Source organism: Chelonoidis abingdonii, chromosome 11 (genome assembly GCF_003597395.2).
Source record: "Chelonoidis abingdonii isolate Lonesome George chromosome 11, CheloAbing_2.0, whole genome shotgun sequence".
NCBI classification, from domain to species: domain Eukaryota; kingdom Metazoa; phylum Chordata; order Testudines; family Testudinidae; genus Chelonoidis; species Chelonoidis abingdonii.
The window spans coordinates 60975801-60992539 of record NC_133779.1 but is presented as its reverse complement, the minus strand read 5'-3'; the positions used below and the strand labels follow the sequence as shown (position 1 = coordinate 60992539).

At 57.1% G+C, this 16739-nt stretch overlaps 2 protein-coding genes across 2 annotated transcripts in view; both read right to left on the bottom strand.

Annotated features, from left to right (window-relative positions):
- Positions 1–387: 387 nt before the first annotated feature.
- LOC116838216 (phospholipase A2 inhibitor and Ly6/PLAUR domain-containing protein-like) lies at positions 388–5658 on the bottom strand. Its single transcript, XM_075071184.1, has 5 exons — positions 4272–5658; positions 3559–3675; positions 2183–2335; positions 1660–1800; positions 388–764 (listed from the first exon to the last, which is right to left on the bottom strand). The coding sequence occupies exons 1-5, from the start codon at positions 4318–4320 to the stop codon at positions 550–552; spliced, it is 675 nt and encodes a 224-aa protein (XP_074927285.1). The 5' UTR covers positions 4321–5658; the 3' UTR covers positions 388–549.
- A 4482-nt stretch (positions 5659–10140) lies between these two features.
- Positions 10141–16739, bottom strand: part of LOC116838207 (phospholipase A2 inhibitor NAI-like) — a 7889-nt gene continuing 1290 nt past the window's right edge. Inside the window, exons 2-6 of the mRNA XM_032803254.2 lie at positions 15432–15538; positions 13465–13581; positions 12099–12251; positions 11605–11745; positions 10141–10516 (exon numbers count right to left, since the gene is read on the bottom strand). Coding sequence (XP_032659145.1) covers positions 10302–10516; positions 11605–11745; positions 12099–12251; positions 13465–13581; positions 15432–15538 — 733 coding nt within the window. The 3' untranslated portion in view covers positions 10141–10301. The remainder of the gene's footprint in view (positions 10517–11604; positions 11746–12098; positions 12252–13464; positions 13582–15431; positions 15539–16739) is intronic.

Below are 16739 nucleotides of genomic sequence, written 5' to 3'. Positions count from 1 at the left end.
CCCCATGTGCTTAAAGCTAAGCACGTGCTTACATCTTGGGTCAGGGCTTTCGAGACCAGGCTTCTGTTTCCAGCTGGGCCACATAATCTCCCTCACAGGTTTGGCCAACAATTTCCAAAGTAGCCTGTAATTGGTATGGACCTGCTGTAGGGGGCGCTGCCGGGGCCAGTAGGGGCTGGGCTTGGCTGCGATGACCATAAAGGGAAGTTCTTTACTGTGTCTGCTGGACCCGGACTGAGCCTGTGGTCCCCTCGGGGATTGTAGCTCCTGCCCTGTGCAGCCTTATTTCACCACTAGAGGCCACTTTCAGACTAATTTGGCTTCTTGATGACCTCGCCCACTAGAATTGAAATTTCCCCACAAAATCAATTTAAAATTTCCAAAGACTTTGGTCTCCAGTTAGTTTTATTAAGCGGAACAATATAAAGGGGAAGTGAATCTGGCCGGGAGCCCAGGGCCCCTGGGAGGGGAGAGCGGCTGCCGACAGGGGCTAACACAGGAGGCCGGGGTGTTACCGAGTGCGGCGTGGCCATTGCACTGAATGAGGAATCAGGAGAAAAATTTCAGCAGGAGGAGCCCAGTGAGGGCGGGAAGGAGGAGCCCGGCTGGTCCCAGAGCTGTGCCGGCTGCGCTGGTGGCTGGTGTGCATCTGTGCTCGGGTAGATCTCCACTGATCCCCAGGAATGTCCCAGAACCCGCATTTACCTGGGCGCAGACGGACTCGGTAACGCAGCCCTTCATGATGATCTTAGCGGTGCTTCCGCCTGTATGGGGGGAAGGATGAAGGAGCCCATCGGGGTGAAGGGTGCAGCTCCATTCCTTTAACTGGACTAAGAAATAACACCCCCCTTCCTCAACTATGCTCCTGTGACCCCCATCTAGGCCCCCCCCAGCCTCCATCTCCTGCAGTCCCCAGCACGTCTGGCCCTGGATGGCCTCCCCCTTCTCCTTTAATGTGACACAGTCTCACTGGGCCCATGAACAAGTCACTTGCAGTCCCGACATAGATCCCGCCAACAACACCTGGATTGACTCATACCCGTTTTATCCCCACAGCTCATCTCACAAAGCAGCAGCTCCCTGTTGGTGGGAGAAGTGGGATCTCTAAGAAGGAGGGCTTCATAACAAGTTAAGGCACCATGATTGGACTTTGCAAAACTAGGCTCAGTTCCGAGCCCTGGCACAGCCTCCTGGTGTGACCTTGGGCAAGACATGGCACTGCTCAGTGCCTCTGTTTCCCCATCTGTTAAATGGGGAGAATGATCCCCACTAAGCCTACAGAGATTGCAGGCTCTTTGGGGCACAGACTATATATCCCTATGAGTTTTTAGTGCCCAGCACAGCCTGGGCCCCTTTTCTTCCCTGGGGGTCTGCACAGTCCCAGCATGACAGGGGCTCCCAATACAAAGCCAGACCCCACCGCAAAGAGCTTAGACTGAACTATAGACACGCAATGGATGGAGGAGAACCAGAGGCCCAGGAAGGGGCAGACACTGGCCCAAGGTCACACTGAGGGCCAGCGCTGGAAACAGAACCCAGGCGTTCTGATCTGCAGCCGAGACCTTTCACTAGTGGCTTCCACCCAGTGTCTCGCTTCTCCCCTACACGGGGAAAAGCAGCAGAGGAAAAATAACCTCAAAATAAATGAACGGAAGTTACCAGATTTTAGGGGCCCGGCGATGTCCAAACATTGGGTCTCGGCTCCAGTACAATGTATGGTTTGGTCATTGCAGCGATCAGCGTTCAATGCGTAGCAGCCGCGGCAGCGCCAGCCATTGGGTTTGGTGTCAGCCGGGGGCACTGGGACGAAGCGGAGCAAACGCAGTCAGCTTGGAGGACGAGCCCAGGAGGCGTCGGGGCAGGGGGAGCAGCTGGGGGCTGCACAGCTCAGCCCTGGGTGCCCCCTGACGGGGGAGCTGTAGCTCCGGGGTCCCTGGAGGCAGCTGGGGCCGGGGAGGGGTTTGCAGCAGGGAGCCAGGGACCCTGTCCTGGGTGGGGTCAGCTGGGTTCACACCTGGTGAGCTCCACCCACTAACCTCCACCCGCCCTGGGTTTCAGTGTCATTCAATGGGGCGCCCCCTGCAGGGAGGGAGGACCATGTGAGGAAGTTAACGCGGGGCAGGTTCCGGGCAGCAGGAGGTGCAAGGGATGGCGGAGAAGAGGTGGAGATGGGGAGACATACATTTAACAGGGTCTGGTGTGCAGTTGTCTCTCTGGCAGCAGGAAATGCTCATCCTTCTGGCCTTTGCTGTCCCGAAATTCATAGAGATGGCTCCAGCTTTACATTGGCTGGATGACAAACAACTCTTGAGAACGTTCTGGGTCTTCACTCCCACTGCACAGGAGGAGAAGTCTGAGATTTATTCCCCTCCCACTCCCATTGCATTACTGCTCTTTTCACAATGATGGCCCTGTGCCATTAGCCTTCCTCTACCCATCGGGAAACTGAGGCATATAGTGACTCACCCTGCGTCCCGCAGGGCTAGACAAAGCTATTTCAGGAACAAAATCCAGCATTTAGATCCTCCAGCTCCCTACTCAGCTGATGCCTAATTCTGGGGCCCCTGATTCTCCTGCCCATGAAGTCCTTTTGTTGCCAAAGTTTCTACCAGTGGGTATGTGCAGGGCCACCCAAATCCCAACACCATGAATCCTGCTCACCCCTGAGCCACGGCGGGATTCACAAACTCGGTGTTCCCCTGATGGTATCACCTGCGGGGCCTGATCCAGGGGACACCCTCAGAGCACAACCAATGGATCAGGCCCTGCACAAAGCCCAGCCAGGGCAGGAGATGGGGGGGGAGTTGCTCCCATGTATCCAAGAGCCCAGTGGGTCGGATGCTCCCCACGGATGTGGAGAAATCAGGGTCCAGAGAATGTTTAACTTTTTCATACAATGTGGGGCAACTTCAACAGGTGAGACTGAGAGACCTACCCTGAGGCCAAAGGGTTGGGCACCACCAAAGGAGGGGAGATCTGGGCTGAAGACCCCAGCCAAATTTGGCTCCCACTTGGCTCCCCTATGGCCCAGTTGAGCGCCCAGCCGCTGGAGTCTCCGGGCAGCCCCTCCTCCACCGCCATCATAGGCAAGGAAGGGCTGACCCAGTCCAGACACTGGACTCTTGGTGAGTGGTCCCCAGTTGTGGATCCCAAGCAGAGCTGGGCACCCCGGTGCCGCCGGGACTCAGGGGACAAACTTAGGGTGAGGAGGCAGGGCTTAGGCCACACCCCTCTATTCAGCATTTCCTATTGGCTAGCTTTTGTGGATCCCATCCTCAGACACCTCCCTCTCCCCATGCACCATATGGGGGGTTCAGGCCCTGACCCACTGGCTGGTGAGTCTCCTGGGGGTTCGGCATCGCAGTGCTGAGATGAAGGCTCCGTTGGGCAGCTAACCCACAGGGTCTGGCATAGAACCCAGGCATCCTGGCTCCTTAATCGCTGCTCAGACCCACCCACCCCACTCCCTTCCCAGGGCTGGGACTAGGAGAGGACCCAGGCGTCCTGGATCCCCACCATCTTCACTGACCCAGGTTGGGTAGAGTCCCTCTCACCTACCCACTGTGTCTTCTGTCAGAGTGATGCCACAAGAGTCTTCCGTGTTTTGGCAGGTATCTGAGTCACCTGTGCAGCTGGTTCCTTGTCCATCGCAAACCTCACACTGCAGACAGGCCCCTGGAGACAGAGAGAGAACATGATCCACTGCAGCTGCACCCCTCTGACACTGGCTGGGCCCTGCCCCACTGACTCCAGTGCAGCTGCGCCCCCCTGACACCGGCTGGGCCCTGCCCCACTGACTCCAGTGCAGCTGCCCCCCCCTGACACCGGCTGGGCCCTGCCCCACTGACTCCAGTGCAGCTGTGCCCCCAACACTGGCTGGGGATCACACAGAATGAGCCTTCATGTTGCCTTGAGCTCCTGCTGCTGAAATTCAGATCCGCTGCCTGTCACACAACAGACAATCCCCGTTCGAAATGTCCTTGGCCTCTGGCCAGCTGTGAAACCTGCCCAGTCACGACTGTTCTAGTGATTTAAACTGTAAATATTTCCTCCCATTTCCACAATTGCTTCCTCGCTGTCACAGGGACTTTGAGACTTCCAGCCCTCTCCTCCTCGGACGTTGTCACTGAGATGCTCCAGCTGCGCCCTCGTTATCCTGTGGCTGCTTTTCGGTTACGTTTGTTAACAGTTTCACCCGGCAGGCGTCTCTGAGCTGTTGGGACAGTGGAGAAGTTAGGAAATCAGCCCCTGTAGGAACAGACCCCACTCACCCATAGCCAGGAGAGCAGCGAGGATGCAGGCGGCAAGAGAAGCCTCCATGGTGATGGAGAAGCAGTAGGTCGGCGCTGGGGTCTGTGATGCAGCCAATTCTCCAGTTGGGCAATTTGTCACAGAGGGGCTGAAATGAGATCAGAAGGAAACTTGCACATGCCACATCCAGTTGACAGGGTGAGTGGAACCACGGAGCCGTTTGCCACAGTTCTGGGGTAGCTGCATCTCTGACCCCTTTGTGGCTGTATGTTCGTGGCACCCACACAGAGAAAGTAACAGACAAATATCAAATACTCCTGCTGGAAAGTTGCAGTGTAAAATGACTTACTTTATGAGACTCCAGCAAAACTACAGCCAAGACCCCAAAACAAGAGAGAGACGAAGCAGGCTGCTCTGTATGGCAGAGAGAGACTAAGCCGGTGGCTCTCTAAAGAGAGGATGAGAAAGCTGGCTGCTCCCTACGGCAGGAAAAGACAGCTTGCCCACCTTGATTCTAGTCCTTGCTCCAGGAGGGGATTGGGGCCTAGTGGTTAGAGAAGTGGGGCCCAGAGCCAGGACACCTGGGTTCTCTCACTGGCTCTGTGAGGGGATTGGGGTCTCGTGGTTGGACCAGGGATGCTTGGGACCAGGATTCTTGGGCTCTATTCCTGCTCTGGGAGGGAAGTGGGGTGTAGCGGTTAGAGCACCAACAGACCAGAGGGATGTGACTTACCAAAACTCCTTAGGGGTTTCAGGCTGAGTAACGTTTGCCAGGGGTGGAGCAGACGGATAGCTCAGTGAAGCAGAAAAGATTTGCCAATAGCTGTCTCTCGCCTTCTCTTATTGAGGGGCTCCGGTACGTGCGCAGATGTTATACGGAAACTTTAAAATCCCCACATGCTTCATTCCATAAGTTCCTAGTCCCCTTGCCAGCCCTGCCTCCGCCCACCAGTGACACAATTTGGACACAGGAGCACGTTGAGAAATTCACCACCCTTCCTGCTGAGAAACAAAAACCACAGAGATACATGAAACCACCTCTCCTTTATATCTTGGGGGGCCACATGGGGAAGCAGGTCACACCATGGATGACTTGGCAGGACTCCTGGGTCCTCTTCCTGGCTTACTAAGGGCATGTGAATCAAGTGTAGGATTCTGGGGTCTCTTTCCCAACCTGGGAGAAGTGGGGGGAAGTGGTTAGAGGGGGAGGGGGTGGGCAGGACTCCTGGGTTCTGCAGAGTGGGGATTAGGGTGTACCACTTAGAGAAGGGTGGGGGGTTGCGACTGAAAGTCAGGATTCCTGGGTTCCATAGAAAGTTGAGTGGTGTCCAGTCGTTAAAACTGGTTGTCAGGACTCCTGGGTTCTGGTCTAGGCTTTGGGAACGGAGTGGGGTGCAGTGAGTTAGAGCTGGGAGGCCGGGTGCCTGGGTTCTATCCACAGTTCTGGGAGGGGAGTCGGGTCTAGTGGGTTAGAGCAAGGGGGAAGGCTGGGAGCCAGGACTCCTGGGTTCTATCCACAGTTCTGGGAGGGGAGTCGGGTCTAGTGGGTTAGAGCAAGGGGGAGGGCTGGGAGCCAGGACTCCTGGGTTCTATCCACAGTTCTGGGAGGGGAGTGGGGGCTAGTAGCTTACAGAGGGATGGCTGGGAACCAGGATGCCTGGGTTCTATCCCTAGCTGTGGGGGTGGGGCCTAGTGAGTTAGAGCAGTGGGGGCTAGGGACTGAGCGCTGTCACTATGCCAACCTACCCCCACTGGAGAGGCAGCTAGGCTGATGGAAGCTACCATTGCTTGGGGAGCCGGAGGTCCTACAGCCACAGAACACCCTCCCCCACAACCTTTGGTTACACTCTGCCCTAGCTGTCCTGCTACAGCGCCCATCTCATAGACCATGCAGCTCAGAGCCGAGCCGCGTGGGCAGACGGGATTGCCTGGTTGCACACTCAGGGGCAAGGAGGGAAGGTGGGAGCAGCAGCGGTAGGTAGGACCCAGGGAGGAAGCAGGGAGAGAGAGCTTCTTGGGCATAAAGCCCACCAGAAAGGCAGGCACGGGGATTTCTGAGCACGGGAACGGGCTGCTGCTGTTTGTCCCTGCTGCTCTCCAAGGCGCAGGATGCTGAGGGGTGCGCAGTCTTTGCGCTGCAGAGAGACCTGCCTTGCATCATGGAGTTCTCCTCCTAAAGGAAACAGCCTTGCAGTGTCCCCACATGGTGACTAAACCGCACGGGGCCACAGAGGGAGAAATAACAGCCCTGAAACAAAATACGTACAGGCCTAAGGCTAGATTCCCGGCTACCGCAAGTCCCAGCCACACAGATTTAGGCACTGCCGGCATTCACAAACATTCCTCTGCTTCTGGCTTCTGCCAAGCCCTCTGGGCAGCTAGTGTCGTTTAGCCTCGACATTTGTGCTGTGAAGGTTCACACCTCAAGTTTATGCCCCAGAACAGCCTGACATCTGCATCCCAGCAAGAGCCGTGAGCAAGCGGAAGACAGACAGAGGAGCCTCGATCTTGCCTGCTGAGCTCAATCCAGGAGGTGCTCAGAACTGACTCCATGCACAGCAGAGGAGGAGCTGGTGGCAGCAGTGGCATCCCTTGGATCCACTAGTCCAGTGGTCAGGCTCCTCTCCTGGGTTCATTTGTCCCTCTGCCGGAGTGCAGGGCAGGCTCCAGGCACCAGCGCAGCAAGCGGGTGCTTGGGGCGGCCAACACAAAGGGGCGGCACGTAGGGCTCTTTGGCAGCAAGACCCTCAGCCCCTCTTGGAGGGGACCTGCCGCCGACGTGTCGCAGATCAGTTTTTTTTTTTTCCTGCTGCTGGCTCCCAACCTGGGGTCAGAATCCTAGTCACCAGGTCACAAGTTGTTAGGGTTCCCCATCTCCAGGGGATTGTCTGGGGGTCCTGCTGCCAGGCGACGTCACCGTGGTCCTCTGCAACAACAAACCCTCTCCCACCACCTTGTGAAACATGCAGCACACAGGGAAACTGAGGCGCGTGCACGCTAGTCATGTAAAACGCTACAAAACTGCCCAACTTCGTCACATGTGTCAATACATGATTGGGTGGATCATGTCCGCAGCAGGGCCCAGGGGAGTTGGCAGGTAGAGGGTTAGGTGGGTTCCCGAATCTATATGTGGAGGGGCCGGAAAAGGTATGAAGCAGCTGTGACATTTTCCACACATCGGGGCAGAAGCTGAGTGTCAGGAGGTAGGGGCAGTACGAGGAACCCCTGGCCATTGCCATGAAAAGGCAGCAGGTGAGAAGGCGTCCTCAGTGCGTTGTGGAGCGTCACTGGGAGAGGGCAGAGTGGTGCTGCACGGGCCTTTGCCATAACCTGCTATTTCCTGTATTACAGACATTTGTGTTTTGCTGAACTGGAGGCTCTGCCAGGGCAGGTCCTATCACCAGGCAGCCTTAACCCAGTGTTAACCAAGCCCCCCCACCCTTCCCTGATTAGGGTTCATTGTTGGAGCTGTTCCTGGTACCAGGAGACTCCCCGATATGGTTAGCCAAGCGATTGGGTGATGAGAAGGGTGAATTTTACAAGAGCACAATCAGCTGAGACCTTTGGTAAGGGAAAACCAGCTTCCTGGGGACACGTCGCTTGCTGGTCCCAGAGCGACTCGATTCAAAGACTCACACAGTCCGGTGGGGCAGCAGGCAAACAGGATGAGGTAGGAGGAGAGCCAGCTGAGAGATTTGGTCTGTCTTTTCCCGGACACTGGTGCCCTCTTGTCTTGGGGTGCTGCCCCACAGCAGCACCTATCCCCCCCGACTCAGGGTGTCCCATCCCAGGGGAACCCCCAAACCTCTATGTCCACCCTGCCTCAGTGACTACTGCCAGTCGTCATCTAGCCCCCGCTCCCTGGGGCAGACACACTCTGTAATGGCCACTCACCATTGGCAAGGGGGGCAGACCAGCTGCCTCTGCCTAATCCCCGGGTTACACTTCTGTGCCCCAATACCTCCTTAGGCCTTTACCAAGGCCTCAGCCTGGGGAGTTTCCAGGCTGGATCTCCCCAGATCCTCTTGCCTATCCCCAGCACCAGGGCCACCCAGAGGATTCAGGGGGCTGGGGTCTTCAGCGGTGAGGGGTCCCCGCCACCAAATTGCCACCAAAGACCCAGCACTTCAGCAGTGGGTCCCAGAGCGGAAGGACCCCCAGCCGCCGAATTGCCGCCAAAGACCCAGAGTGGAAGAAGCTCCGGGGGCCCAGGCCCTGCGAAAGTTTTCCAGGGCCCCCAGAGCAAGTGAAGGACCCCGCTACAGGGCCCCCAAAAAACTCTTGTGGGGGCCCCTGTGGGGTCCGGGGCAAATTGCCCCACTTGCCCCCCCCCGGGCTCCCCTGCGCAGCACTGATCTGCCCAAGGTGCCCTGCTCCCAGGCAGCCAGGCCCTTCCCACTCCAAGGCTGGAGTGAGACTGACCCCTTAGCCCTTATATCAGGGCCAGCTGTGGCCTGACTGGGTGTGGCCCCAGCTGTGCCTGCCTTCCCACGCCGCCTACTTCAACTGCCTTTAACCTTTTCTGCTAGGAGCAGGGTAACTGCCCTGCTACAACCCTCCTCAAAGAGTAGTTATCAGTGGTTCGCTCTCAGACTTAGAGGGTGTATCAAATGGGGTCCCGGGGCCAGTCCTGGGTCTGGTGTTATTCAATATTTTCATGAATGACTTGGGTAATGGAGCAGAGAGTGTGTTTTGCAGATGACACCCAGCCGGGAGGGGTTGCAAGCACTCAGGAGGGAAGGAGAAACATTCAAAACAGCCTTGCCAAATTGGAGAACTGGTCTCAATTCAACAAGATGAAATGCAATCAAGACAAGTGAAAATTACGACACACAGGAAGGGAGAACATCAAATGCACAACTACCATCAAACAGGGAATAACTGGCTAGACAGTCGTACCAGTGAAAAGGATCTGGGGGTGATGACGGATCACAAGCTGAACATGAGCCGACAGTGTGGTGCAGTTCCAAAAAAGGCTGATCTCTTTCAGGGGTGTAGTAGTGGGAATGTCGCAAGTCAGACACAGGGGGTCATTGTCCTGCTCTGCTCGGCACTGGGGAGGTCCCAGCTGGAGAAGTGGGTCCAGTTCTGGGCACTGCGCGTTAGGAGAGATGGGGACAAACTGGAGAGAGTCCAGAGGAGATCAACAGAAAAGCTCAAAGGTTTAGAAAACCCGACCTGTGAGGAAAAGTTTAAAAACAACGGGCACGTTTAGTCTTGAGAGAAGAATGAGGGGGGACCTGAGAACCGTCCTCAAAGTCACTCAGGGCTGTTAAAAAGAGGCCAGGGATCAATTGTATTTGATTTGCTTCCCCACCCATCTCTGAAGCATCCTCACTTCTCTCCATTCCCCCCACCCCCCCATCCCTGCTTCTGCTGTTTCAAGGGACTGTGTGGGGACGATCAAGTCCTTCTCCTTATCCCTGAGAAATGCCCCCAATTCTGCAGGGATGCAAGTGTGCAGAGCCAACAGGTGGGTCCTGCTACCACAGGTCCCGATTCAGCGAGGCACTGAAGCATGGTGCTTAAGGTTAAGCACATGACTTAGCCCCCATGTGCTTAAAGCTAAGCACGTGCTTACATCTTGGGTCAGGGCTTTTGAGACCAGGCTTCTGTTCCCAGTTGGGCCACACAATCTCCCTCGCAAGTTTGGCCAACAGTTTCCAAAGTGGCCTGTAATTTGGGTGGGCCTGCTGTAGGGGGCGCTGCCGGGGGCAATAGGGGCAGGACTTGGCGGTGATGACCGTAAAGGAAGGTTCTGTGGTCCCGCTGGTGGGTGTAGCTCCTGGCCTGTGCTGTCTCATTTCACCACCAGGGGTCACTGACTAATTGGCTCCTTGACAGCCCCACCCACGGGAACTGAAATCCCACCCCACAGATTTCTAAAGATTTTGGTCTCCAGTTTGTTTTATTAAGCGGAACAATATGAAAGGGAAGCGAATCCAGGCGGGAGCCCAGGGCCCCTGGGAGGGGAGAGCAGCTGGCGACGGGCTGACACAGGAGGCCGGGGTGTTACTGAGTGCGGCGTGGCCACTGGACTGAGTGGGGAATCAGGAGAGAATCTTCAGCAGCAGGAGCCCAGCGAGGGCTGGGAAGAGGAGCCCGGCGGGTCCCAGAGCTGTGCCGGCTGTGCTGGTGGCTGGTTTGCATGTGGCCGTGGTTACCTCTGCATTGATCCCCGCGAAGATCCCAGAACCCGCATTGACCTGGTCACAGACGTACTTAGTACCACAGCCCTTCATAATGGTCTTCTTGGCAGATCCATCTGCATGCGGCGGAGGAAAGGAGGTGATCAGTGTGAGGGGTGTAGCTCCATTCCTTGAACTGGACCAGGACACAACAACCTGCCCCTCTGAGCCCCGCCGAGGTCCCCAGCCCTCCCCTTTGGCTCTGCTGTCCCCAACATGTCTCCCCCTTCTCCTTGACTGTGACGCAGACTCACTGTGTGTCCTTGAATAAGTCACTTGCAGCCCCGATCTAGAGCACGCTGAGGATACCCAGATTGGATATGGCTGGCATTAGCCACACCACTCCTGCTGCAAATCAGCAGCTCCCCGTTGGTGGGAGCCGTGGGATCTTTTTGAAGGGTGGCTTCATAATGAGTTACGGCACCATGATGGGGTCCTGCAAAATTGGAGCCAATTCCCAGCTCTGCCACAGCCTTCCCGTGTGACCTTGGGCAAGTCATGGCACCACTCTGTGCCTCAGTTTCCCAGGCTCTGAAACTGGGAGAATGATCCTCACTAGGCCTACAGAGATTGTGTAATGCCGACAGATGCCGGGTGTTGGCAGGTGGGATCGAACCTGGGACCTCTGGAGCTTAGTGCATCAGCCAAAAGCCAAGTGGCTGCTAGCTAAGACCGAAGCACAAACTCTTTCTTGCTAAGTGGTCTTGGTGCCACTACAGGGGACAGGACACCCCACACAGGAAGTGGGTGGGTTACAGTTGCAGGCTCTTTGGGACATGGACTATATCTCCCTATAAGTCTTTAGCACCCAGCAGAGTATGGGTCCCTTATCTTCGCTGGGAGTCTGGTCAGTGCCCAGCATGACTGGGTCTCCCAATACTAAACCAGTCCCTGCCCTGAAGACCTTAGAGACTAAACTATTGACAGGCAACGGATGGAGGAGAACCAGAGGCCCAGGGAGGGGGAGACACTGGCCCAAGGTCACACCGGGGGCCAGCGCTGGGAACAGAACTCAGGTGTCCTGATCTGCAGCCGATATCTTTATTTAGCGGACAACACACAGCAGCACCTCGCTTCTGCTCTTGGGGGCGGGCGGAGGACGGGGGTGGGAAGGGGACGGGACAGCAAAGGAAAAATAACCTCAGAACAAATGAACGGAAGTTACCAGATTTTAGGGGCCCGGTGATGTCCATGCATTGGGTCTCGTCTCCAGTGCACTGTATGGTCTGTTCACGGCATTGCTCAGAGGATGGAGCGTAGCAGGCTGGGCAGCGCCGGCCGTTGGGTTTGGGGTCAGCCGGGGGCACTGGGAAGAAGTGGAGCAAACGCAGTCAGTTCGGGGCACGAGCCCCAGGAGGCGTCGGGGCAGGGGGAGCAGCTGGGGGCTGCACAGCTCAGCCCTGGGTGCCCCCTGCATGGGGAGCTGTAGCTCTGGGGACTCTGGGGGCAGCAGGGATGGGGGAGAGGTTTGCAGCAGGGAGCCCTGGATCCCGTCCTGGGTGGGACCAGCTGGGTTCACACCTAGTGGGAGCTTACAGCCCCACCCACTAAACTCCACCCAGCCAGGGACTCAATGTTATTCCATGGGGCGCCCCCACAGGGCAGGAGAACCAGGCTCAGGAAGTTAATATGGGGAGGTGCAGGAGATGAGCGATGTACCTGGAGCAGGTGCCGGTGTGCAGGAGTCGGTCTGGCAGCAGGAGATGCTCGTCCTTGTCATCATTCCCTTCCCAAAGTTCGTCGAGACGAAGCCAGCGTTACATTGGCTGGCTGTTGCACAGCCCTTGATAATGGTCTGGGTCTTCTCTCCAGCTGCATAGGAGAAGACAGAGATTTTTCCCCATCCATTCCCAGCCCATTGATCCCCACGTCACAATGATGCCCATGTGCCATTAGGCTGTCTCTACCCATGGGGAAACTGAGGCACAGGGAAGGGAAGTGACTCATTCGACGTCCCGCAGGGCTAAAGAAAGTGATTTCAGCACCTAATCTCAGCCCTTAGATCTATGTGCTCCCCACCCAGCTGCCACGAATCTCCTGCCAAAGTTCCCACCAGTTGGTACATGCTGGGCTGCTGAAATCCCAATACCGGGCGTCCAGCTCACCCCTGAGCCGTGGCGGGATTCACAGACTCATTGTTTCCCTGCTGATCTCACCTGCAGGGCCTGACACAGGAGATGCCCTCGGAGCATGCCCACCGGATCAGGCTCTGCACAATGCACAGCCGGGGAAGGAGATGGCTGGGGGGGAGGTTGATCCCCCCGCCCCCCGCATACCCAGGAGCTCAGTGGGTCAGATGGTCCCAGTGGCGATCAGGTTCCAGGGAATGTTTAACTATTTCATACTATGTGGGGTGGCTTCAATTGGGGAGACGTACAGAGACCTGCCCGGAGGCCGGGGGCCAGGTATGACCATAGGAGGGAGAGATCTGGGATGAAGTCCCCAATTTGGGCCCAGTGGGGATTTGAACTTGCTTCCCCCAGGGCTCAGCTTGGCACCAAGCCATTGGGGTCCCCTGGCAGCCCCTTCCCCACTGCTGGCATTGTCAAGGAAGGGCTGATCCGGTTCAGGTACCGGACTCCCAGCAAGGGGCTCCGGGCTGCGGACTCCAAGCAGAGCTGGGCGTCTCTGCACAGGTGGGACTTTGTGGCCAAACTTTGGGTGAGGGACAAGGCTTCGGTCACTCTTTCCTCGACACATCCTATTGGCTGGCTCAGGTGGCTTCTGCTCAGTGGCCTCTGGTGCATCCTCTTCTCAGACGCCTCCCTCTCCCCGTGCACCGTATGCGGAGCCGGGCCCAGGCCCACAGGCTGGCGAGTCGCCTGGGGGTTCAGCATCGCAGTGCAGAGCCGTGGGGAGCTAGCCACAGGGTCTGGCATAGAACCCAGGCGTCCTGGCTCCTTAACAGCTGCTCAGACCCACCCACCCCACTGCATTCCCAGAGCTGAGATTAGAAGAGGACCCAGGCGTCCTGCCTCCCCAGACTGTTCCATGACCCACACTGGGTAGGGTCCATCTCACTTACTGAGTGTCAGTTCTGTTAGAACGACGCCACAAGAGCTGTGCCCAGCAGGGCAGGTCTGTAGGGTCCCCGGGCAGCTGGTTCCTTCTCCCTCACAACGCAAACACTGCAGACAGGCCCCTGGAGCCGGAGAGAGAACATGAGCCACCTCGATTTGTCCCTCCCTCGGCTCGGCGGGGAAGCTCCGGGTACAGCGCCCTGGGGTCCCTCATCCACCGCGCTGCCCCAGTTCGGTCCCTAGTCCCAGCTGGCTACAAACATCTCACGCTGCTCGGAGGCTGCGTCTCCCCGGGTTTGCTGCAGATTTTAGTTCCCCAGGGGGTTTTCCCACCTCACAAACCCCAGGGAGATCCCCAGCGGATGAGAGCTGGTCTCGCGCTCAGCAAGAGCTGACTGACACCTGCCATCGAGTCCAGTACAGCTGTGCCCCCATGACACTGGCTGGGCCCTGCCCAACTGACTCCAGTGCAACTGCGCCCCCCTGACACCGTCTGGGCCCTAGCCCCACTGATTCCAGTGCAGCTGTGCCCCCCTGACACCGGTTGGGCCCTGCCCCAATGATTCCAGTGCAGCTGTGCCCCCCTGACACCGGCTGGGCCCTGCCCCACTGACTCCAGTGTAACTGCGCCCCCCTGACACCGGCTGGGCCCTGGCCCCACTGACTCCAAGGCAGCTGCGCCCCCCTGACACCGGCTGGGCCCTGACCCCACTGACTCGAGTGCAGCTGCGTCCCCCTGACACTGGCTGGGCCCTGCCCCACTGACTCGAGTGCAGCTGCGCCCCCCTGACACCAGCTGGGCCCTGCCCCACTGACTCCAGTGCAGCTGCGCCCCCCTGACACCAGCTGGGCCCTGCCCCATTGACTCCAGTGCAGCTGCGCCCCCCCTGACACCAGCTGGGCCCTGCCCCACTGACTCCAGTACACCTGCACCCCCCTGACACCGGCTGGGCCCTGGGCCCACTGACTCCAGTGCAGCTGCATCCCCCGGACGCCAGCTGCGCCCTGCCCCATTGATTCCAGCGCAGCTGCGCCCTCCTGACACTGGCTGGGCCCTGGCCCCACTGACTCCAGTGCAGCTGTGCCCCCCTGACACCGGCTGGGCCCTGCATCATTGACTCCAGTGCAGCTTCGCCCCCTTGACACCGGCTGTACCCTGCCCCACTGACTTCAGTGCAGCTGTGCCCCCCTGACACTGGCTGGGCCCTGCCCCACTGACTCCAGTGCAGCTGCGCCCCCCTGAGACCAGCTGGACCCTGCCCCACTGACTCCAGTGCAGCTGCGCCCCCTGACACCGGCTGGGCCCTGCCCCACTGACTCCAGTGCAGCTGCGCCCCCCTGACACCGGCTGGGCCCTGCCCCACTGACTCCAGTGCAGCTGCGCCCCCCTGACACCGGCTGGGCCCTGCCCCACTGACTTCAGTGCAGCTGCGCCCCCCTGACACCAACTGGGCCCTGCCCCACTGACTCCAGTACAGCTGCGCCCCCCTGACACTGGCTGGACCCTGCCCCATTGATTCCAGTGCAGCTGCACCCCCCTGACACCAGCTGGGCCCTGCCCCACTGACTCCAGTGCAGCTGCGCCCCCCTGATACCTTCATGTTGCCTTGAGCTCCTGCTGCTGAAATTCAGATCCGCTGCCTGTCACACAACAGACAATCCCCATTCGAAATGCCCTTGGCCTCTGGCCAGCTCTGAAACCTGCTCAGTCACAACTCCATTCTAGTGATTTAAAGAATAAATATTTCCCCCCATTTCCAGAATTGTTTCACTCGCTGTCATGGGGACTTTGTGACTTCCAGCCCTCTCCTCCTCGGACGTTGTCACTAAGACACTCCCTACTCATCCCCCATTATCCTGTGGCTGCTTTTCAGTTACATTCTTTAGCAGGTTCACCCGACAGCTGGCTCTGAGCTTTTGGTTCGTTGGAGAAGTTAGGAAATCAGCCCCTGTAGGAACAGACCCCACTCACCCGTAGCCAGGAGAGCAGAGAGGGTGCAGACGGCAAGAAAAGACTTCATGGTGATGTGGCAGCAGTAGACCCACCCTGGGGTCTTTGGAGGATTTTTCGCAGAAGGGCTGAAATCAGATCAGAAGGGAACTTGCATACACATGATTGGGCCGAAAGGTTGGGGAGAGCCACAGAGATATTTGCCACAGTTCTGGGGTAGCGACAGTTCTGACATCTTCATGGCTGGGTTTTTTGTGGCACGTACAGGCAGAAGTCAGAGAGAAGCCTCAAATACTCCTGCTGGAATGTTGCCACATACCATGACTTTGTCTCCACAAATACAGTGAAAGTACACAGAAGAACCAAAAACAAGAGAGAGACAAAACAGGCTGCTCCATTTGACGGCAAGAGACAAAGCCGTCCATTCTGTAAACAGAGGGTGTCAAAGAAGGCTGCTCCCTACAGCAATGAGAGACAGCTCGCCCAATCTGCTACTTTTCCTGACTCCAAGAGGGGACTGGAACCCAGTGGTTAGAGAAGGAGGGCCAGGAGCCAGGACTCCTGGGTTGTGTCTGTCATTCTGGGAGGGGAGTGCGACCTTGTGGTTGGAGCAGGGAGGGCTAGGGCTGGAGTTCCTGGGTTCTATTCAGTAGTGAGCTGGAGCTGGTTCGCAGGAACTGGTTGTTAAATTTAGAAACCCTTTTAAAACCAGTTGTTCCGAGACAACCAGTTCTAAAAGGGCTTTATTTAACAACGGCTCTGGCAGCTGTCCACCCTGCCCCTGGCACTCGCTCATGTGCCCCTCCTCCCTCTCCCCTGCTTCCCGCAAATCAGGTTTTCGCGGGAAGCCTGAAACAAGAAGCAGGCAGGTAAGCTGGGGTGGAGGGGCACGAGGAGGGCTCCAGAGAGGCGTGGCATAGCCCCATCTGGTCCCGGCAGAGTGGCTCCATCCGGCCTGTGTAGAACTGATAAATGAAATTGTTTTTAATTGTTCACTTTATTAATGTAGCTTCTGTTCACCATCCACTACACTTGTCTATATTGTAACTTCTGTTCACTGTTTGCCATATTGGAATTCAAACCCCATTTAAAACATTCATCCCATTTTGTAAAAGCTTCCTCCAACCTTCATTTTTGCAAACCCTGCTGTAATCTTATTAGTTTAGTTCAGATGTGTGACTGAGGCATGTATGGATGATGGAATCAACCTCCAGCCCCAGCCTGTCCTGATGAGATAAAGTTCAAATACCAACGGCTGAAGACCTAGACAACAGCCCTAAACAAATTAAGAAGCATCCACTCTAAAAAGAAAAGGACAAAAGAACAACA